At 33.5% G+C, this 24,698-nt stretch overlaps 1 protein-coding gene across 1 annotated transcript in view; it reads right to left on the reverse strand.

The window, feature by feature from the left end:
- The window catches only part of LOC124368864 (microtubule-associated serine/threonine-protein kinase 3), a 97,080-nt gene that overhangs the window by 33,213 nt on the left and 39,169 nt on the right, over positions 1-24,698 (reverse strand). The window contains 10 exon segments of the mRNA XM_046826326.1: positions 5,119-5,346; positions 8,084-8,117; positions 8,119-8,206; positions 10,097-10,202; positions 12,281-12,351; positions 17,256-17,428; positions 19,338-19,568; positions 20,927-21,009; positions 22,855-23,086; positions 24,349-24,570. Coding sequence (XP_046682282.1) covers positions 5,119-5,346; positions 8,084-8,117; positions 8,119-8,206; positions 10,097-10,202; positions 12,281-12,351; positions 17,256-17,428; positions 19,338-19,568; positions 20,927-21,009; positions 22,855-23,086; positions 24,349-24,570 — 1,468 coding nt within the window.

Raw genomic sequence — 24,698 nt, forward strand, 5'->3', positions numbered from 1 at the left:
TGATTGTAAACGTTTTGTTGTGTTTACGAATGCACGTTAACGTTATACGTATAAAACAAGGAGAAAACAAAATAAGGGCTCCTAAAGTGTACAACCTGTTTCGGGGTTCTATTATAACAAAATATATTACAGAAAAGTCCTTAGCGGAGCTTAGTTTAAAACAAACATCTTACTTTCCCGCAACAACTGAACTGAAGATGATGGAAAGGTATGCCTGCATGGACCTTTATACAGCCTTATCATTATCACTAAACACTTACTATCAACAACGCGACAACAGACCACAAAACAAACATCTTACTTTCCCGCAACAACTGAACTGAAAATGATGGAAAGGTGTGCCTGCATGGACCTTTATACAGCCTTATCATTATCACTAAACACTTACTATCAACAACGCGACAACAGACCACAAAACAAACATCTTACTTTCCCGCAACAACTGAACTTAAAATGATGGAGAGGTGTGCCTGCATGGACCTTTATACAGCCTTATCATTGTCACTAAACACTTACTATCAACAACGCGACAACAGACCACAAAACAAACATCTTACTTTCCCGCAACAACTGAACTGAAGATGATGGAAAGGTATGCCTGCATGGACCTTTATACAGCCTTATCATTATCACTAAACACTTACTATCAACAACGCGACAACAGACCACAAAACAAACATCTTACTTTCCCGCAACAACTGAACTGAAAATGATGGAAAGGTGTGCCTGCATGGACCTTTATACAGCCTTATCATTGTCACTAAACACTTACTATCTACAACGCGACAACAGACCACAAAACAAACATCTTACTTTCCCGCAACAACTGAACTTAAAATGATGGAGAGGTGTGCCTGCATGGACCTTTATACAGCCTTATCATTGTCACTAAACACTTACTATCTACAACGCGACAACAGACCACAAAACAAACATCTTACTTTCCCGCAACAACTGAACTGAAAATGATGGAGGTGTGCTTGCATGGACCTTTATACAGCCTTATCATTGTCACTAAACACTTACTGTCTACAACGCGACAACAGACCACAAAACAAACATCTTACTTTCCCGCAACAACTGAACTGAAAATGATGGAGAGGTGTGCCTGCATGGACCTTTATACAGCCTTATCATTGTCACTAAACACTTACTATCTACAATGTGACAACAGACCACAAAACAAACATCTTACTTTCCCGCAACAACTGAACTGAAAATGATGGAGAGGTGTGCCTGCATGGACCTTTAAACAGCCTTATCATTATCACTAAACACTTTCTATCTACAACGCGACAACAGACCACAAAACAAACATCTTACTTTCCCGCAACAACTGAACTGAAAATGATGGAGGTGTGCTTGCATGGACCTTTATACAGCCTTATCATTGTCACTAAACACTTACTATCTACAACGCGACAACAGACCACAAACAAACATCTTACTTTCCTGCAACAACTGAACTGAAAATGATGGAAAGGTGTGCCTGCATGGACATTTACACAGCCTTATCATTATCATTAAACACTTACTATCTACAACGCGACAACATACCACAAAACAAACATCTTACTTTCCCGCAACAACTGAACTGAAAATGATGGAGAGGTGTGCCTGCATGGACCTTTAAACAGCCTTATCATTATCACTAAACACTTACTATCAACAACGCGACAACAGACCACAAAACAAACATCTTACTTTCCGGCAACAACTGAACTGAAAATGATGGAGAGGTGTGCCTGCATGGACCTTTATACAGCCTTATCATTATCACTAAACACTTACTATCAACAACGTGACAACAGACCACAAAACAAACATCATTTTGGTAATACAAAAATGATTTCAATATTTTCATCATGAAATAGCCAGTGTTTACCTGTTTTAAAAATGTATTTTTTTTGTTATTCTTAATTTTTGTTTGAAAACAAAGTTTAAAAAGTTACCACTTCTGGAGAAAAAAAAACCTTTAACACTTTGTAAATGTACAAATTTTTAAAAGGAAAATGTTTTAAAATGTGTATGAGGGTGCACTAATACGTTTCCTTAGTATTAATCTAGTAAAATGTTTTTGAATTATAATCAAGGGATTCAGTGATGTATAATATTCACTCTCTGAATATACAACTGCATACTCAAGCCTACTTTACAGTAATGCAAAGTACAAAGAGCACAGCCTCTGTTAATAACAAATACTTTGTAGGAAATAAAATAATCAAACACTCTGAATACACTTTGTTTTAATACATGATATGTGGTTTTTCAAATTTAATTGGCTGTCCACACTAATATTTAATTTGATCTCTTTCATATATCTTTGAATATTTCAAACATTCTCCATTTATTCATTAACAGTTGAAGCAATATAGACTAGTCTATTCTTTACAACTATAACTCTCCTAAGAGAGAAAAACATGAAGTTATTTTTTTCTGAGCTCAGTACAAGATTATTTTTAGAAAACCACAATTTGATAGATATTAACCCTTCCAACGCGGCTAAGGCCTATAGACGCGGAACTGCCGATGCTTTAAACGCGGATAACGTCTACAAACGCAAAAGCTTTACTTTTGAAATGGCGAAGAATTAGTTAAAACTTCCGTAAGAGAGCAGGTCGATTTTCCTTTCGACTGTCGGGACTAGACAAAACGGTTTGTCACCGTTGGTGGACGTTGTGACGGTATCTACTCGGGTTGAAAGCAATCGCCGCCATTTTTTGTATGGCCTGTGACGCGGCATACGCCTACAGACGCGTTCATTTCATTCAGCTGTTTAACTATGTGTGTGTTGGTCGTATGTTGGTTATATTGTTAAACAAAGTGTTTTGAATCAGTCCGTTGTTATTCTAATAGTGTTTTAGTTTATTTTTACGTGAACTGATTTTCCAACTTTTATCATTTTTACTACGAACAACGTAGTTTGAGCGCATTTTTGGTATATTATGTGTAATATTTTTTTTTAATTATTTGTTTTGTATTTTATACCAGTTTCACCATACAAGTCCAGTTTATTTATTCTAAATAAATAAGGTTTATAAGTACAATATTTGTTTCATTTCCCTTGTGGGCTATCGATAAATAAGTTTGTGTTGAATTTCATATTATTACATTTCAAAATCTTATACTGAACTTATTTATTTTTATGTACTAATTATACAGAAACTTCAGTTACAATTTACTAATTATAAATAACCTGTATAAATGTAATGTAATCTGTCAAATAGTGTTCCTATGTACATTATCCTGCAATGCAGTTTATTCAAAATTTCAAATGTTTTCATGCGTATAAAATTCTCAAAAATATGTAATATTACATGTTTATTATTTTTTTCTTATAAAGGTAATACCAAGGAATATGAAACAAAAATTAGCAATGGGAAATTTTTTTAAAAAATATTTTTTTATGTCTTAGCGTTTGACAGTAATTTAAATTAGCGCTTTAAGGGTTAAATCAGCGTTCATGTTGTTTTGAACATCCTCCATTGTATCACCCAAGTGTATCATTGTATCAATGCAAAGTGCAGTGTCATCAGTGAACGCTGTTACTTTCCCTTGACAGATCATCTATGTAAATTATAAAAATAATTGGTCCCATAAAAGCCGCTGAGGCACCCCGTACATTATTATTATACCCGTATTACTTAAAACTTTATCTATTCTAACAGTTTCTGCCTATCTGCTATGTAGCTTTTAAAACATTCATATAGTATTCCACATATACTGCAAGCATATAACTTTTCTAGAAGAATACAATGATTCATTATCTCAAACGCCTTATTTATAACCAAAAAGAGAGCACTAACAATTTTACAATTATTTATTCTTTTAATAACTAAGCCAATACAACTTTACAACGCTGTTTCTACACTCGGTCTGTTTCTAAATCCAAATTGATTCTTACTATAAAAATTGGTCTTGTTCAGAAATTCCACAAGTTTTTCTCTCATTATTTTCTCGATTACTTTTGCAAATCTTGAGGTAAAATATACAAACCTAAATTGATTGAAAAACAATTTTGACCCCCTTTTATGTACCGATACAACAACAGCACACTTTAATTTTGTTGGGAAGACGCCAGTGGTAAAACTTAAGATTTATAATAGAAGTTAAAACATCAATTATACAGTGACAGATTCTTTTAAGTAAAATACAGGATAATCCATTGATTCCAGGTGATTTTTCCTTTTGTAATAAGTTCACTGCTCGAAGGACATCCTACTTTAAAACTAGACCTATCATAATTCAACTTTTTTTTTAAGTTTAAAACATTTTTGCATTTAAAATTATTAAATTTGATGGCTTTGGTTGTGTGTAAACAACTTTGTCTACTAAACAAAAAATAAAATATGTATTAGCATCATCAATGATTACTTGAGGATCTGTAATTATTTTATTATTTAAATGCAGGCAGAACAAATTTGCACATTTACTCTGTCCTGTTATTTCACTCATCATCTTTCGTGTCGCCTTACTATTACCACTATTATTTTCAACCTTTTTACTATAGTAACTGAATGTAACTGCTTTTATTTCCTTTTTAAGTTTATTGTGGAAGCTAATGTAAAATTGCATGGATCCTTTAAAGCCCTATTTTTGGTTTTTGTATTAAGTTTATAAGTTTTTTTTTATAATTTTTTTGCAAATTCTATTATTGGATTGATGTTGGAATGTAGAATACACTACAGCTTTATTTTCTGATTAATATGTTTTAATTTACAGTATTGTTAGTGTAACACAACATTATCTCACGATCAACTGAATATTTTTCTGTTTGTAAACGTTACAAAAAACCTGCTTGTAGGCTGCTTTCCTACAGACTGTTTTTAATTAGTTTCACATTGTACCACTGCCAGTTTATTCTACTTAAGATTCCATTAATGGAAATAGGCCTAGCTATATTAGATCTCGATATAGAATAAATAGGTATAATAGATACAATGTAATTAACCGAACTTTTTTTATTTTAAGAACGATGTATAAGGTAAACCCCCTTTAAACAAGTAATGCCACTTCCCCTTATGTAAACTTTGAGCACCACCTCAAAAACTACCTGACCATGTATGATTCTTTCACAAATAAAATGTTTTACAATAATTATAAACAAAAATGACTTACTGTCAAAATAGCTAGTGTCTTCTTCATTGTCTAGCTGCGGTACAAATTCAGCTTTCTGCCTCAGAAGGGAATTCCAGTTGACTCCATGGAAATAAGGATGTTCTTTGACCTCATGTGGGCCTCCTGTGCCCAGCCGATCCCTGGCGTTTTGATGGAGTAAGGCTGTAATTATATCCTTAGCCTCAGGCTGAATGGGCCAGTCGTCTTCTGAAGGCCACTCGATGTCATCTAAAACATTCAGTGTCAAGTCCATAAGATCTTCCATACTTCGGATAAACATGAATAACACATAGAAGAACCAGTACCTAATAATTTTATTGGAAAAGCAAATAGTTAAAATGAATATTAACCCTTTGCAAAACGTATCTCTTGCTCAGTTCGGATTTAGTTTTAGGTGGTTGTCCTCTCGGCTCGCCAGGCCATGCATAGTAGCCGACTATGTTTTGCGTTACCACTCGGTTCTTGCTAACCATGTACGTCACTTTACCTATTTGACCAAAAAGAGTAAAAATATTTAAAAAGAATAAAAATATGTAAAAAGAATAAAAATATACAAAAAGAATAAAAATATACAAAAAGAATAAAAATATACAAAAAGAATAAAAATATACAAAAAGAATAAAAATATACAAAAAGAATAAAAATATACAAAAAGAATAAAAATATACAAAAAGAATAAAAATATACAAAAAGAATAAAAATATACAAAAAGAATAAAAATATACAAAAATAATAAAAATATACAAAAAGAATAAAAATATACAAAAAGATTAAAAATATACAAAAAGAATTGATCAGTCTCGTCTCAAGTAGGTCTCTTGTATCAACAGAATACAAACTCGTTCTTATATTTTGAGCTTTGTCTCCACCAAATGCACTAGTATTTTAATACACTGATAGGATACACTATAGCAGCTACAGTGACATTCACACCGGGATAAAAATAATGAACAATGTTGACTAAGTGCTGCAAATAGAGAAATATAAATTTAACTACTTATTTGGCCGAGAGATGAACTTCTCAAAATGACAGAAATGTAAAAAAAATCCATTAAATCAATTGAGTTTGGAAATCAACATCACAAATGAGAATAGCAAGTGACAATGAAGGTACATTGAATGAAATGGGAATAAAAAGGAACATTAAAAATGTGTGTTTAAAAATTATCCACTTAACAATGCTTCTCCTAATTACTCATATAAATACACCAGTTTTAGTAAATACCATACAACTCCCTCATCCCTTACTCATCCGTACATACTTCCTGCACTTTCCTATTGTTTTTATGAAGAAACACCTGAAACTTAGAGTCTTAATGATTTAGAAAAGAGTAATGAACCAAATCAACCCTTCTCATGAAAAACTGAAGAGAAACCTTAACTACTTTCACAAAAGACTTACTGTAACTGATCAACCTATCCAGGCAACAAACACGACTTCACTACAAATCCATTCATAATGATTTATACTACGCTTGACAAGAGGAAGAATTGCATACCGTAAAAAGCTTCGCCTATGCTACTGCTTCCGGGTACCTCCAGGTGTTCTCCTCGTTCATACTTATAAATACATGTTTAAAGCACTCTTTTGAGTCAATTTTGTATTGGATCAAATCATACTTAAGCAATGGGAAGCATTTGTTTGAGCTTTCATACATAATTGAAAAGTATGCACATCAAATTAAAAAATAATTAAAAGAGGAATTCAGAAGAATCTGTGGCTAGACCTGTTCAGTTCCTACGAGAAAAGAACATTGTAGACAAAACATTACACATAAGTTCTCTTCTTCTCTTTCTAGTTGTTTTATTTTGCAAATACTGACGACAATTAAGATTGAGTGAAATTCATTATATAATGACAGTTACGGCAGTGACATGAGTAAACAAAGCGGCATGTCACAGGATTACTCTAGTTCATATCTCCTTCTAACTCTACCACACGGACATAAACCAAATAATTTACTGTTTTACAACGAATACTCACCGTTAACTGTATGAGCAAAAAGTACTTCTGGTGTTTCACCGAAAAATGGGACGCAACCGATCAAAAACTCGTACAATATTATTCCCATGGACCACCAAAGCGGCATGTCACAGGATTACTCTAGTTCATATCTCCTTCTAACTCTACCACACAGACATAAACCAAATAATTTACAATATTATTCCCATGGACCACCAAAGCGACATGTCACAGGATTACTCTAGTTCATATCTCCTTCTAACTCTACCACACAGACATAAACCAAATAGTTTACTGTTTTACTACGAATACTCAACATTAACTATATGAGCAAAATGTTCTTCTGGTGTTTCACACCGAAAAATGGGATGCAACCGATCAAAAACTCGTACAATATTATTCCCATGGACCACCAAAGCGACATGTCACAGGATTACTCTAGTTCATATCTCCTTCTAACTCTACCACACGGACATAAACCAAATAATTTACTGTTTTACAACGAATACTCACCGTTAACTGTATGAGCAAAAAGTACTTCTGGTGTTTCACCGAAAAATGGGACGCAACCGATCAAAAACTCGTACAATATTATTCCCATGGACCACCAAAGCGGCATGTCACAGGATTACTCTAGTTCATATCTCCTTCTAACTCTACCACACAGACATAAACCAAATAATTTACAATATTATTCCCATGGACCACCAAAGCGACATGTCACAGGATTACTCTAGTTCATATCTCCTTCTAACTCTACCACACAGACATAAACCAAATAGTTTACTGTTTTACTACGAATACTCAACATTAACTATATGAGCAAAATGTTCTTCTGGTGTTTCACCGAAAAATGGGATGCAACCGATCAAAAACTCGTACAATATTATTCCCATGGACCACCAAAGCGACATGTCACAGGATTACTCTAGTTCATATCTCCTTCTAACTCTACCACATTACATAAACCAAATAGTTTACTGTTTTACTACGAATACTCACCGTTAACTGTATGAGCAAAAAGTTCTTCTGGTGTTTTCACCGAAAAATGGGACGCAACCGATCAAAAACTCGTACAATATTATTCCCATGGACCACCAGTCAACTGGTTTTCCATAGCCTTGCCTGTGAACAATGACAAACTGTCTTGATGGCAATGACATGACAGATGATTGGAAAGCTCCAATCATCAGTCATGTCATTGCCAAGCGTATACCAATTCGAAAACAAAGAAATTCCATCATTGCTACACCACATCAATCTTTCTACTGACTGACAGCACCTTAGCAATAGAATTATCAAAGACACAAGAGTCCAAAAAAGTTCTGAGATCGTATTATCAAACACACTTAGCTCACTTACAGGCCCAGCAACAAATAGAAATTACCTTTATTACCTCCTGTGAATCTAATGATGTGGAAAAGATAGTACACTCTTATACAAATACAACTGCACACTATCGTCTCAAAACTGTAGGCTTAGACACTGACTAAAGAACTGTATCTAAAATTATAAAAGGTTTGTGGTGTGAATGTTAGAACCACTTCAGACTATCTCTGTATAATAACCTCAACACTTGACTCCACCTCAGAGTATGTGGCATCACAGACCAAATATGGAACTCGTAAACACAAAATCAGGTTACACACAGTTGAATAAGAACTTGGATACCAGAAGGCTATAAATTATGTATCTGAGAGTTACTATACAAACTTTCATATGAAAATTCCGGCTTATGTTCCAATAAATAATAAAAACATGAGTCGTTACCATACAGTACTGATGGAATTTTAGAAAAGACAGAGTTGGTACCAATGGTACCGACCGGAATTTTAACGAGTGGTAGCTCCAGGGTTAACCATGTTTCTAAACATTCAAGTGATGTTCTAGTTGCCTTTTTAACAATTAATCTAATTAGTTATGTTAAATTAAAGTTATACTATTTGCATATAAGACAAGATTTCTGAGTTCTTCTGTTTCAATAAAAGAGAGCCCAATGTAGGTATGTGTGGAACTCCATACATAATTACATAATTTATCTACAGCGAGACTGATACTTAATGTTATTCACAGTTCCTTACCATACAGTGCTTACAACTGAGATATGAATATAGAAAATACATTATCAATGACTGTTTCCTTTATATACAAATGCAAAAATGTATCGTAAACTGTTAATCATCCAAGACACAAGCACTCTCACAGTACTCCATGACCCACATAAGGCAAGATAATCTTAACCCTTCCCACGCCATAGACGGATATACTGGAATGGTAGATTTTGACCAAAACGCTAAATACAGTTTTATCCGATATTATAAATTATGTCTCTTGGAGAGGTTTTTTTTTAGTTCACAAAAGGCCTTCGAAATGCCAGGTGTACGCTCTGTGCTAATCGCGGTTACCAAAGAGGTATTTATAAACGACCTTCACTCTGCGGCAGGGGGAGGCGAGTGCCCTTGTGTAACTCCTACCACCTGTTGTCAGTTCTGTGTCTCCTACAGAGCCATAACCAAACATATCCGTGGCGTGTATTACTGCTTTCTTGGTTGTCATGAGTGCGCATTTACTATGTATCTCATTATTATTCCTCATCGTGGTAGTTTTGTAATTAGTTTGAAATATTTATCTTGTTTAGTAAAATGTAAAACATTTCGGTTTGTAATTTGCTAATTGCTAATTGTAAGTAAAATGCCCTGTTTTATACTTTTTTGCTTTTACCTTTTATAATTTAGCTACAACAAAAATTAGCTTTGAATTTAAAGAAATAAAATGTTTTACTTGCCTTGGAGTTGTAGGAAAGTTAATAGATTTATTAGTGGCGTGCGAAGGGTTAACATCAGTATTCGTCAGTACACTAAAATAAACGAAAGCTCAAATTATACTGAAGTTAAATAATCATTAGAATTATTTAAGCTAAAATAATTGCAATGATGGAGCATTCTTTTTCTTTCTTATGCAGTTAAAAATAATGATGAATCAAAGGGGTTAAAAATAATTGAAAATGTTACATACCTTAGAATAACTTCTGGAGCTATATATTCCGGGGTCCCAAATACTTGCTTGTCTGAAAACTGACGGGTATCTCTATCCACATAGACCTCATACAAGTTAGTGGCCACTGAAATTATAAAAACACTCATAAAACCCGCAAAAATTAAAACTGATAACTTTAAACGGATAACGTAAACTATAATTTTTCTTACTTCTACTTGAACGTTCCAACAAGTTTACGTAATAGGAATGCTGTATAGACTATCAAAGGGTTTTTCTAAACCAAGGGACAGTAATAATACAATTTGAGTATGACGTTACATTCTTAACGCACACGAATTAATCTTAGAAACCAACACGAGCAGAACTACATAAAGTTTTGTGTTGAAACAGTTAAAATAACAAGGTAATTTTTCCAGAACATTAACTCTTAACACATGTTTGCAAACATAAATTAAAGCACAGAAGTGTATGCCACGAACAAGTCAGGAATACGAATAAGTATCTTGTGCATTTACAAATGGCTGTACAGAGGCGTGTAGAATATTATTACACAAAATGGCACATTTGACAGATAAAGCAAGCACTTTGCACAAGTATTCACGGTCACATAACAATCATTTATGAATGTAATTACTCACGTTATTTACACTTATAACAATGGTTTTACATTTAGTATAACTCGCTATAACTTATTAGTTATAGTTGTATGAAACAGTGGTGTACACTTAAGTGTTTTATATTTAAACTTCTTTTTAATCAATTCCTGTACCTGACAAGATCGGTCCTACACGAGACTATTATGGTACCTATAAAACTTCTTTCCAATCAGAAAATATGTCCTGTTGCAGTGAACAACTTCAAATTCTGTTTAGCCCGAGATTATGAAACGACGACACTACTATTATTACCTAAGCCATAACAGTTTTGTACTATCACATGTGGTTCTGACCAGTCAGATAATATGTTTTGTCAGAACTGTGAGACATGAAATTTTAAATTTTAGCCTTGAAAACCAGAAATAGTGACTTTGAACAAATAGGCTTTTAGACGTTACTTAAGCTACATAACCGATATTTATATATGCCCTTCCATGAAAGTGTTCCACCTTAAAAAGTTTCAGTCTAATGTTGTTCAACGATGCTGAAATTTTTCCAGTGAAAACTCTTAAGACAGGCCATTAATAACATGCAGGCTAAGTACAGTACAGAAGTGTATTAGTTCGAAGTCATTATTATGGGGTTTCGGGTATATGAGAGCACTTTGACCTAACCAGAAAATATTGTCTGATTGGACTGAAATTTCGCTACTGAAATAATCTACATGGTGGAATTTTAATAACACAACTTCTATGAATTAAACAAGAAAACTAGTAATATATCTTAGTTTAAAGTAATCATTTAAGGGTATATGATACTTAATACTTAGTTTAAGTATTTAAAGTAAGTACTTCAGGGTAAAATCAAAAACTTGAGGTTCTTAGTTCCAAACAAAGATATTGTTTAATTGGCTGGAAATATTTTAAGTAATGATCTCAAGAAGAATTGCTCTTGGCAGCTATTATCAAGTAATTCAAAATATTTAAAAAATAAAATTCCTTAATGCATGTGTACAACTGGTTTCTGAATTATAGTTTTCACAACCAGCACAATTGAATTACCTATATCCAATTTTCAAAGAGAAACAGCCGTTTTATAATATATTTTTACTATTTTAATACAAATTAACAAGTTAGAAGACATGATTTCACTACTAAGAATGGTATTGTTTCAATTTGATTGGAATTTATCAAATGACGAATAAGATCTGTTACGATCTCGATCGATAAATGAGTATTTTTAGCACTATATTAGTTCGTGGCACTTTAACTTTCTTAAAATCTATATTAATAGGTGATGCCATATGTAACATCCATGGTCAATAAGGACATTATCAGTAAAACCAGTCTAATTTTACAGCTATTTTTCCGTTGTTTGATATAACAACAATCTCAAAATGATGTTAACTAAATGAAAGGTAGTTTTGTGTATTTATGCACATTAGTACAAATGGAAACATCATTTGTCCACAACACTGTGTTACCAGTACTATTCATAACAAAACTGTACCATGATTAATTTTTTAAACATGCCTTTCACTTAATTTTTAGCTTTTAAAAATATTTTACGTAATGAAAGTTAAAAATCAGTATGCAACACAACTTACAAGACATGAGACCCATCTTGCTAAGCCCAAAGTCGGTGAGTTTTATGTGTCCAAGAGCTGTGATGAGCAAACTGTAAAAGTAAAACCAAGGTATCACAAACAAACAAAAACACCTGACGTACCAACACACCTGTTGTATTTCTTCCCTCAAATTAACCCTTTGACATGGTTTTGACGTTATATGGGCGCACAGACTTATGATCTCATTATGTGGTTTGACGTCCACATAATGCGTGCAACGGCCCGTCATATGGTTCTATCTTGCGGCTAATTCTTGAACTATTCTGCATCTGTAAGAGAACAATGTAGACACAACGAGGAATATATGTTCATCATTTTTCATTCAGGTATTTTTTTTTTTTTTTTTTTTTTTTTTTTTTTTTAATCAACTTTCAACAGGCTTCTATCAGCTGATTGCAGTTGTGGTGGCGTGAGCAAACAAAGTGACAATTTGTAAAAATGACAGCTCGGGACAATGACATTGATCAAAGGATGCATCTTCGTTATCTGACGTTATAAATACATATAAGCATATAAAATATTGAACCACAAAATTATTGTATTATAGTTATTGTGAGTCTTGTTACCGTTAGTTGATTTAAAAAATCATGAAGATCAGACCAAAATTAGCTCAGATATGGAGGTACTTTTGTGTATTTAGTCTTGCTTTGTTCCAGAAAGTCCTATCTTAGGGATGCCACCCTCAGTATAACCTCATCAAAGGTTTCAATACCTGAGATGATTATTTTTCAATACAATTTTAATGTTACTTGTTTTAGATAATGTTGGGAGAAATATATTTCCACAATTTGCCTTATTATTTACATGCTATGAAACTCTATTTAGAACATTTTCAAGAGTATAATTTCTTTTGTTTAGAAGATAATGATTAGTTCTTAAATCTGGCCTTACAGTAATTTACTAACATCAGTTTAAATCAAGTTTGCTGTAAATACCATTCACAGCTAATCAATTTTCCACTTTAAACAACATCATTGTAGTTGTACATCATTGCACTAATATTGCTGCAATTTTAGTGTAAGAAAGATTCAAGTTGATGCTCCATCCACTTCGTGTTACATCTAAGTATGTAAGCTCCACTGTGCTCATATTTCATAGCTCGTTTGATATACTGTTTGTATTTGTCCCCCTTTATCATATTTGATTGGTAAAACATTTGTTAATCATTATTATTTCTAAAAATGTAGAACTGGCGTCTATTTACAACAAAGTTTACTAACTGTTTCTTCAAAAAATACTAATTATTTTAACTGATGGCCAAACGTACTAATTTTTAATGTAAAAAGAGTGTAAATATAAAAAAACAGGTGTAGAACTAGAATAAATTATGAGTTAATAATAATTTAACACCGTTAGGATGCTGTAATCTGTGGGACCAAACTTCTAATAGACAATATTAAACCTCAAGTCTGGAAGAACCAATGGCCGAGCAGTGGAAGACGTTGGACTTTTAGAACTAAGGTTAAACTGCAGGTTCAAATCCAATCTGTGACCATAACTCACTTTTGATTCAACACCTACCATTTAATAAATTATAAATCAAAATACTTTCCATAAATATAGTTTTCAACTTTTCCCAAACCTTGAACTTATCTATATTCACAAGATTATACCAGCAGTGTGGTCTAGCATAGATCCCTTTATATTTTTAAACATTTATTGTAAATTAATACATAAATAGTACTCATCAGATAAAGTGAGTAATTTCTTTAACAAAGTAGATAGTGAGTTGATATCTTATGTTTTTTTTTTTTTACCTTTTTTACTCATCTCTGCTCAGCAATGATTACATAAGCATTGGTTTCTTTACTTACATTATATTTTTATTTCAAATGAATCAATAATGTTTTAATTAATCTATCCTGTTCCCTTAATCATGACAATGAACTACAACCATTTTAATGCGTCTCATGGACTTATTTTAAAAGTCAACATGATTCAATAATCTGGAACAAATCTGGACCCCACCACTAGATTATGCATGCTTTACTGTACAGCCAAAGAGCTGTTTGACAACTTGAAATACCTATCCCTCAATATCGCTTTTCGCCTAAGAGCTCTTTTGGCTCAGTAGTAGAACCTCATATCCAAACTGAACTAAAAAATGTATTTTCTTATTACTACGGTTTTAATGTTTGAGTTCAATTTTTACAGAGTCTTCTGAATGGAGTTTCAATTACTTTTCAATGTGTTTTGACAAACAACATGAATAATTAAGGATTTTTAAAATTGTAAAAGTGGTCGTATAGCTACCACTAAAAAAGCATATTACATTGCAGCAAAAGCCTACAAATCTTATAAATGCTCAGCAAAAAAATATCATGCAGGATCATGACTGTACAGTTTGTGCTTGGATTATTTAAGCAATAATTGGCCAATTTACAAACATTTCCTGAAAGGAGTCACTAAATTTTCATATGACAGCTATATCCCTATAATTTATGATTGGATCGATCATATTGTGAATTTACCATGAATCAATAAAAAAAATGCAAAGGATTACATAAACAATGTGAAAGAAGAAATAAACTATTTTAAAGCCTTGTTCCTTTCAGCACTATTTATAAAAGTCAATTCATTAATAAAAATGCATAATAATTTTATTATATGTATACATTGACTCCTAATTGATTTAGAAAATTTGATTCAATACAATTATGTGACTCCTAAGCTTTTGTACAACTGCTACTTTATTTATTCCTGGACATACATTATATATGTCTCTCAGCAATGGTATGCCACAGTAGTATGCATGTAATTTTGACAGTGAATCAACCATGTCTGTGACGTTTGTCACTTTAATTGGCTCAGATAATCAGAAATTGACTGTAATTAGATTAAATTAAAAGTTGTTCGTGTTTGATATTTTTTGAGAAATTGGTAAAATTAAGCGATAGTAATTACTATTTATTTTAAAATTGGCAGCCCTGAAATGTGTCAATGACATTACAATAACAGGCAGGCACACAGAACATTTCTACATAAATGTTTTACAAGTGTATCCAACATAAAAAACAGTAATAAAAGGAAAATTTGACTTAAGCTGATTGGTTTTTGCTAACATTAACTCATTTTACTAACCTGCCTCACAACTTAAAATTTAAAGATGAAATAACCAAAAATTGCCAATTAAACTATTATTTTATTGAAACACAAAGTAAATATTTGAACAAATAGCAGAGGTGTTTTTAGCCAAGCAAATTCCCACATTAAAACTTTCACCAGACACAAGCTTAAAACTTTTGACCAAATATCACATACGTCTAAACACCTAATTCTTATAATCATATGATTGATAATCGTAAACACTGTAACAATTTACCTTCAATGTTTTATTTTTAAAACTCACTGTCCTCTTAAGATTTTTTTGCATGACATAATGTCTTCAGTAACATTCACTGTGCACAAAGCATAGATTTAATGTCAATTTAAACTTCACAAAGTTCTTACATTATTGATTTTTGACAAAGCGTGAAGCCTTCAGAAACAGACTTGCGTAAAAGCTTACACATTACATGAACAATTATATGTCCACATCACAAACAGGAGGATAGTCAATTTTACCATGCAATAAATGGACAATCACGCTCTTAATCAATCATAATTACACTCTTTAAAACAAACTGACACGGCCGGTAAGACTCGTTGCACATATCTCAAGTAGCTCAATGTAAATTGAACAAGCCATTATTATACACCAACAAGAACAGACCTTGTGATAGGCGTGGGTTAAAAATAAATATGTTGAAATGAAAATTAAATTAAATTAAAAATGCCTTTATTAACCCATTGCGGATCGTATTGTTTTGGCGGGCAGCGGGCACAAATTAATTTACGGCAAAGGCCGCACGAACAGCAATGGTGCGCCACATTGTATCGCTCACTATTGTATACTAGAAAATTCAGCTGTGAAGGTATTTGTTCAGATGGAACATGGGCCTGCTGGGGTATCCATGATGTAGGAACGATAACAAGCGAGCAAGGTTCCGGGGTGGCAGAGATGATGTCTGAATCACAGTCTAAATAAAGCGGCTCGGGCGAAGCGATTACAACATCCGGGCCATTGTCTAGACTAAACCCGCCATCATGTACGTCTGCATCGATTAGTTGTGTCACTAACCTCAAAAGTATTATAATAACAACTGAGGAAAACACCCAATCAGAAGCGCTAAAAAGCAGAAAGTAAACTCATATGAATGATTTTTCAACTTTGACATACAACTGCGATCTGTAGGATATTTATAAAACTTTTGAAAACTCTAAACGTAGACTGTTTTTAAACACTCTTAGTTGACAAGTGAAGACGATTGCCCAATCTATCAGACACTAATACAACTATTTGGAGGGAAACTTAAAAGCAGATCGCTTTTGCGACCTGAGCTCGTCATCCTGCCGTTAGACCCGGCCGCTGCGTGACGATCCCAACTCGTCAGTGATCCGCAATGGGTTAATGAGGCAGAGTTAGGGCTATCAAGCCCTCTCTACCACTCAACCTCATATTATACACAGTCAATTTACAATAGTTTAATACAAATTCGGTAAATCATTAAATTATAATGTTATGGTGTGTAATGTTATGTTGGTCTGATGGATTCATCAAACTGTACTAGGAACTGCTGTGTGGTATATAAACAAAAGCAATACGTTTTCAATTTAATACGACAGACATTTAGTAAACATTGAGTGATGAATATATAAAACATAACTGAGGTTTGTAAAATATTTCCTCATGAGTATCATAGTCGAAATCAACTATTACTAAAACTAACGTTTTATTTTATATAAGTAAAAAGAATACATCAAACTAAATATAAAGACTTTTTGAAGGACTGTGTCATTGTTAGATACTGTAACTTTAAAAGCCAATATTTTTTTTGATGGCATCATGACTAGGCACGTTTCAATACGTTAAGTGCACGTAAAGACCATACATTAGAAATGGTAGTTCACATACTTGTCCGGTTTGAGATCTCGATGAACGATTCCGTAGCTGTGAAGGTACTCGACGGCCAAGACAGTCTCAGCAAAGTAAAAACGAGCCATGTCCGGGGGGAGAGGACCGATAGTCTTTACCAGGGCTGCACAATCACCTCCTTCCACGTACTCCATCACCAGACACAGATGTTTCTGAAACAGACGCACAGCTTGACACAACAGCTCTAGCAACACGCACGACACAGCATAAGCGATGAAATCGCACAACACAACAGTTATAACTTCCTAACAACAATATAACCAGGTCCACAAGTTTATCCTGTATTCTCCATTGTTGTCTCTGTTCAGACTTTTTTATCTTGCAACTTCATGTAATGTTTGTTAGTGTTGAATTGAATTGAAAATCTTTTTATTCATTGAATATACATTGAACAGCACTATAAAAATTGTTTAAATAATATACTTATAAACTGGAAGAGATGAGTGTAACAAAATACCCTAAGTCTATCAACAGTACAGTAGCCTATGTAATAGTGTCGTATAGTATGATCAACTGCATTGATATTGTGATATTGACTAACCCTTTGAGTGTCGTTTTGCTATATGGTATGCATAAAATGCCGAGCGAAAATGCCTGATTCTGCAAGGGTCTGGTTAAAAATCCATAACAAATTTATTTATTGGTATAATGTCTTGGGTTTTTGTTTTTTTTTAGATAAATATATTTTCTTTATACATATAATATATTGATCACTTATTTAACGTTTTTATACAAATAAAAAAAATCATTAACAAAAACTTTATGAGCTAAAACATTTAGTTTTTTATTTTTACACAACTTAGTGTTATTGAAATATTTTATTTTTTCACTTTTAGTTATTCTATCTTATACTCCATTTAATTCTTTACAAAAAGACATATAAACATTATTTTATACTTATAAATAAAGTTTAGAAAATAAATATGAAAATATAAACCACTACAAAACTAGAAATTTTTTAACCTAACCTAACACTCTGTGTATTGTCTACACTGATAATGCTTAAATCTAATGCCTGCAATACTAGGTCTTCATTGTCAGCAATGTTTTTACGACTCATTGTTTATAAATATCACTGAACAAACACAAAAAACATAAAAACTATACAAATGTATTTAGTAAAGTACTAGTTGCTTACGATCGCCGTAACTCACGGTCAAGTCATTGTTCTACTTACACACAGACTAGAACAACATACACAAACGAAATAATTTGAAGATACTAACACTACAAACCCATTTACACTTAAAAACTTTTAATATCATTTGTGAAATAAACAGCAGCGCAAACAAAACATGTGACGGCTCATCCGCGTAGCGGTCGATTCTAAACTCAACTGACGCGCTCACTTTACAACCGCCATAAAAATCACAATCTAACCAGAATGCAACAAAACCTACATCAAAAGTTACGTTGAAGCCTTTGGAATGAGAATGTATAGTCCTTGAGCGAATTTAGATAAATACTATATAAAATATAAGCGTTGCTGCAGAAGTCGCTAACAGTGATTCTGGCATTTCTTGCATATAATGCGGGATCGCTGACAGCGATGCTCCGGCACTCAAAGGGTTAATATAGAATAGAATAATCTTTTTATTTGTATGTAATTTTGTGTTATAATGTACAAATTTATGTTGATATTGTCGTCTACAAAATCTTGATATTCATGAGTACACACTTAGGTTAGTTTATTGCAGCTCAGTTTCTCTTAGTCCTTGCTCGCTCAGTATTACAGTGTCAGGTGTTTTGTTTGCATTGCTTTGTGTCGTATCTCAATTATACTTTTTCTTTAGATTATTTTATTGATTTACATTACTGTAAGTAGAATATGTAATATTTTGTGTGAGTGATATGTATTACACTGTTAGGTATTTGACACCAACAAAATATTGCGTATCTACATAGAATGATGCATGAATGAATAGCTTGAAAATTCTAGAAAATATATTAGCAGATTTGATCAAAATTTGTCTTGCCTTATTCTTGAATTGTTCAAAATAATAACATAAATGCAATACATATTACAGTGTAATAAAAAATGACAAGACTCTCAACACTTACTTTAGTTTCAAAGCTGCAATACATGCTGACTACAAAAGGATTGTCGGTGAAGCTCATAATATCTCTTTCGGCAAACACTTGTTCTATTTGGTTTCGCAACATCAGGTTGTTTTTTATGATTTTCTTCATTGCAAACCTCTGACGTGTCTCCTTGTGGCGCACCAGGTATACTGCTCCATACGCTCCGTTTGATATCAGTTTCACAACGTCAAAGTCACTCTCCGACGGGACCTGTTCAAATTACTCAGTTCAAATACTAACAGACTATTCACATCACACAGAATCACTATAATAATTTTTAAGAACTAAATCTTAAGTTTATAAAAAATCAAACAAAACTTGAAATGCAAAACAGGGCTCATTAGAAAGTTTTTATTCACTAATTAGGCTAAGTATAAACTATGTGTAGAACAATTAAGCATCCACATTCCTTTCACAACTACTGAACAAACAAATTAATCTGTTGCAAAATTAGTAATAAAGATTTAATATTTTTTAAACTTTTATCATTTCAAACATCACATGTAGAAAGTGATCCGGCTCACGCTGATGAAATTTTAAACAACTCTTGGTCATTAATGCTAAGCCCTTCATAAGCCTACCTATTTTTAGTAACTTTTTAAGACTATTATTTTATTAAGCCCTAAAAATGAATTCACAGTATTCAATAATTTTCCACACAAGGATTTTTATTAAACTAAGAAAAGGAGCAGTCATCCCAGTTATATCCTGCAGGAGCTTTAAAGTTACCCATCACTATGATGTTACATTTCATTAAGTCAAATTTGCTAAAAAGTATTTTAAAGGTTAGTGTTGAGGATGTTAAGATGAAGTAAAAGGGAAAAGAAATTTTAAAAAACAAACTTTTCACTAGGAAGTACTGTAACCTTAATTTATAAACTTTCCAAATCAGGTCTTCTGAACGATATTGAATCTGCGATGACAACAAACAAAATACCATCTTTTCTAGTGCAGTTGGCATCATATTTCTTGCCAATTCAGTAAGCAATCAGTTTATCTGTGATGTAAGGGATTCTGGTGTTAGACAGCAGCCAAATTTCATAATACAAAATAACAATGCCAGAGCTAGTACAGAACAAGGTCCTTAAGATTTCATCAAAGTTTTTTTCTGAAAACAAGGAAATTTTGTAGGCATGAGACATTGCTCATGTGGCCTTGTTGGAAGTAATGCAATGTTTAGAGAAAAAACTTTACTCTTCCAGTTCACAACCTAGAATTTTAAATGCAAACTATTATATAAGTATTAATTTTTGGCAGGACATGACCCTCTTTTAAAACATTTGATGAAGGTGGATCTAAACTAGACAGATGAATGCAGACTCTGCGGAGTGGCAGAAAAATCAGCGGAACACATACGGTTGAGCTGTTCCGCTACTTGCAAAACTAGGGAAAAATTCCTAGGAGTTTATCTCTTGAGACCAAAGAACATCCGAGAACAGGAACCCTTAATATCATAGGTTTTTGCAGAAGCCTCAGATTCGAGGGTTAAAAATAAGTAAGGGAGACGCGAAGGTCCTTTCGACTAAGGACCTCCCCTCATAAAAAAATCCTTACTCAATTGAAACTACCTTAGAAAACTTGCTCTCTTTCTTCGGAGTGGAAGTATGAGGAAGTCTGCAGGTTTCAACCTCTCCACAACCAAACTGCAAATCTGTAAAAAATAAAATCATAACACAAGTTTATTTAAATTGTCAATCTATAAACAAACTTAAGTGAACAAATTACAGACAAGCATACTTAGCCTTTCTATATCAATTTTCAGAATTTCTATAATGAGAACCAATAAATAAATAGTCATATTTTGTTTAAAGATGAATCAATACCCTACAACTCAATAACTTTTTGAATTTTGAAAATACATGGTTTTAAAAATAGATCTTTCAAAATTCTAATAAATAAAAATGTACACAGTTTTAAAACGGTTAGTATGTTAAATATTTTGAAAATTAATAATGGTTTCTTTATTTTAGCTGAAGTTTCATTGGTACACAACAGTTCAGTTTTATAAATTGTTCACAAATGGTACCAAAACTGTCAAAACAACGGCAGCAATTTTAATTTGAAGATTATGGTGTTGAGATATGTTGATATATGGATTAAAATTTGTATGTATGTATATACACACACGCATGCACGCACACACAGGGTGTAAATTAAGTCCTGATACACCTGGATATATTCCAAACGGATTGAGACATCAATGTACAATCTTCACCTTGCCTATTAAAATACCTTTTTGAACTTTTTGGAGGATAAAAATATTTCACCCCCTATCTTGTGATATGTCATATTAAAGGTCTATTAAGTAGAAATACAACGACAGTAAGAAAACATCTCTACACCGTTTCTAGCAAAAGTTATGGGCAAATAACGCAAAAAATAATAATCTGTAGGGACAATGCCAATTTCTGCAACAATTCAAAGCAACAGCCAGGTTTTGTGTTTACACAAATCAGGTGTTTTTCAACACACATTTTCCCTCAAGTCACAATAAAAATCAGAGTTCATTTTAACATCAGGTGGCACAAACTCACACTGGACAATGCCTTTAATGTCAAAAAAACATGGGCATTGTTTTTGTTGCCCTTCTCACTTGTCTTGTTTTTTTTTTTTCGGTCTTGGTGATTGTGGACTTTTCCACACTAATGACTGCTGTTTTGTTTCTGGATCATAAACATAAAACAAACTTTCATCACCAGTTATGATCCTGCATATGAATGTGGGATAACTTTCAGATGTCTCTTTGAATTAACTGCCCACATCAACATGTTGCTGTTTCTGGTCGACAGTCAAAAGCCAAGACACACATTTTGCGGAAACCCGATGCATGCCTAGATGTTCATTAAAAATTTCTTGACAGCTTCCATAGCTAATACCGAGACTACTACATAAGTCATTTATTTCCAACAATGGTCTTCATGAATGAGGTACCAAATTTTCCAACTATTTCATCTGTTTTACTTGTGGAAGGCATCGATGATTATCTTCAATTAAAGTTCTGCCAGCCTTGAAATGATGTACCACTAAAAACCAATGTTCTGCTCAGTGAAAGTTCTTCTCAATGAAAAGCTTCTTGAAGCATTGCAAAAGTTTCTTTAGTTTATTATTATTTCTTTAGTTTAAAGCAAAACTTGATGAACTTGTTGCCTGTTGCTCGAATTTACCAGCCATCACAATATTGCTACGTAATGATAACACACAACAACAAAGCTCAACTTGTAGACATAACCGAACCACTCACAACAACGAAACTCGGCACAATGATTCAGCTGCTATTGCGATAGAGGCTAACTGCGCACGGCTTGTACAGTTGTGTCCAAAAAAAAAATGGTGAGTACAGTCCAGGAACTTTCTGATACCACCTCGTACTATTTTATGACTGGGGGAGAAAGTAAAACTTTATTTCTTTTTATAAATCACCAAGTAATTTTACTCTGGGCCACTTAATATCATATAGATTAACTTACGGAAATATGTCCGAGAAGGTGGAACTTACCGGCCATGGGATCACGGTTGAGGCCGAGCTTGTTGATGATGTACTGAGGAATGTCAGCCTTGATCCCTTGACAAGTCTTGGCCTGGCCCTCAGCCTGCTCTAGCAGATGGTAGAACTCTTCAGGATCGAACTCCAGGCACTCCAGCAGCCGAGCGGGTCTGGAAATCACCAGCAGCAGCTTCTTGATCTTACCCAGCACCTGTGCTGCTGCTTCTGGTGATTTCTCTTTGGTCTATTGAACCACAATGCCATGGATTACACCACTAGTAAATGTGGAATAAGGCATAACTATTTTATGCCTAACTAATACTAAAGGCACTTGACGCCTGTTTGTTTGACTCTAAAGCGGTTTGGGAATGCAAGAATGCTCTGGTACAGCTTAACAACATTAAAGCTTAACAACTCTCTATGAAATTTTTGAAAAATTTCTTAGATTACACAACATTGTACGAAAGTATGCAAGGACCAGAATAAGCTATTCAATATTGGTAATATATGCATTTGTGACAGCAGAGTAGTCCAATTGGTTCAAATTTTATTTTCAAAGGCATCACTAGCTTCTAGATTGGTTGGTACTCACTGAAGTCTAGTTTATGCTTGACAAAGTATTGAATAGCTGTATGTGGTTAATACAACGGTACAATTATTAGAACCAATATTATTCTAAATTTGCCTAAGATGTGTGTCTCATGACCAATCAGAGTATGCAATGACATGTTAAAAAAAAATAAATCTATTTCTTACTGTTTTTGTTAATAGGAAATTCTGGACTTCATGCAGATGTCTAACACTCATTCTAAAGCCACCAGAAAGACAATAAAGAAATCAGTAAATGATAATCAGATACTGACAGGGGCTCACTTCTGGCTTGTTTAAGTTTTTCTAGTCAATAACACAAATTTCAATAAACAAGGATTAGGGTGATGACTTGATTAACAGATCTAAATCACTGTAGAGGAAATGGTCAGAGTTGAAGGTTGTTATAAGCCAAAACCGGAGGGATCAAATTGTGCAGACTTTCCCTTCTTCTAAACTGGCTGTGGCTCAGGCAAAAATTGCCGCTGAATCCCACATGTTTTATGTTCCATGAGGTCTCAAAAGAAAACAGCCCTGCACATTCTAAATGCATGTTTAAAATGCCTGTTAGGTTTAATTGCATGGAAATGTCCGAGACTGCGCTCAACAGAACGTGAATATGAAGGAACACCTGATAATACATCCATGTTAAGTGATGAATGAATGTGCATGACAACAACTATAGAATCATGATGTAATTTGTGATATCAGAGTTGTGGTTAATCATTTGTTCTCTAACTAAACATCCTTAGGCCTGACCCTCTTTCTGATTCATCTTAAAATCTAGGTCCATTACAGAGTGACTTTTCTGGATAATCACTCTTACGGGTCCTGTCTCTATTTGCCCGTAACTTTAAAAAGGACTCAATAAATACTAAATGAGACATTAACTTCTGAAAGCTAAAACATGCAAAATACCTCTAAAAGTAAGCGCTCTAGATTCTCCGACATCTCGTAGAAATACCCTCTTGTTATGAGTTTTTCTTGGGATTTTTTCAAGCAATCCCTAGCCATCTCTACTACTTGGTGGTGTACGAAACGAACGATAGGACTACACTCGTGGGTTATGCTCCCTTGTTCCGCTAGAGCAGAGTTCTCCTTGATGAAAGTGTTTAAACGTTCCTCCATTTGATGCGTAGCCTGAAAAATCAAATGTTTCAGGTATTTTAGCTAATTTCTATGTGAATTGGTAATATAATGAGATTATATCCTGTATTTTATATTTACAAATTGTCGTAATACTTGAGGCACAATATTTTCAAATTGAA

This window comes from Homalodisca vitripennis, chromosome X (assembly GCF_021130785.1).
Source record: "Homalodisca vitripennis isolate AUS2020 chromosome X, UT_GWSS_2.1, whole genome shotgun sequence".
Classification (NCBI taxonomy): domain Eukaryota; kingdom Metazoa; phylum Arthropoda; class Insecta; order Hemiptera; family Cicadellidae; genus Homalodisca; species Homalodisca vitripennis.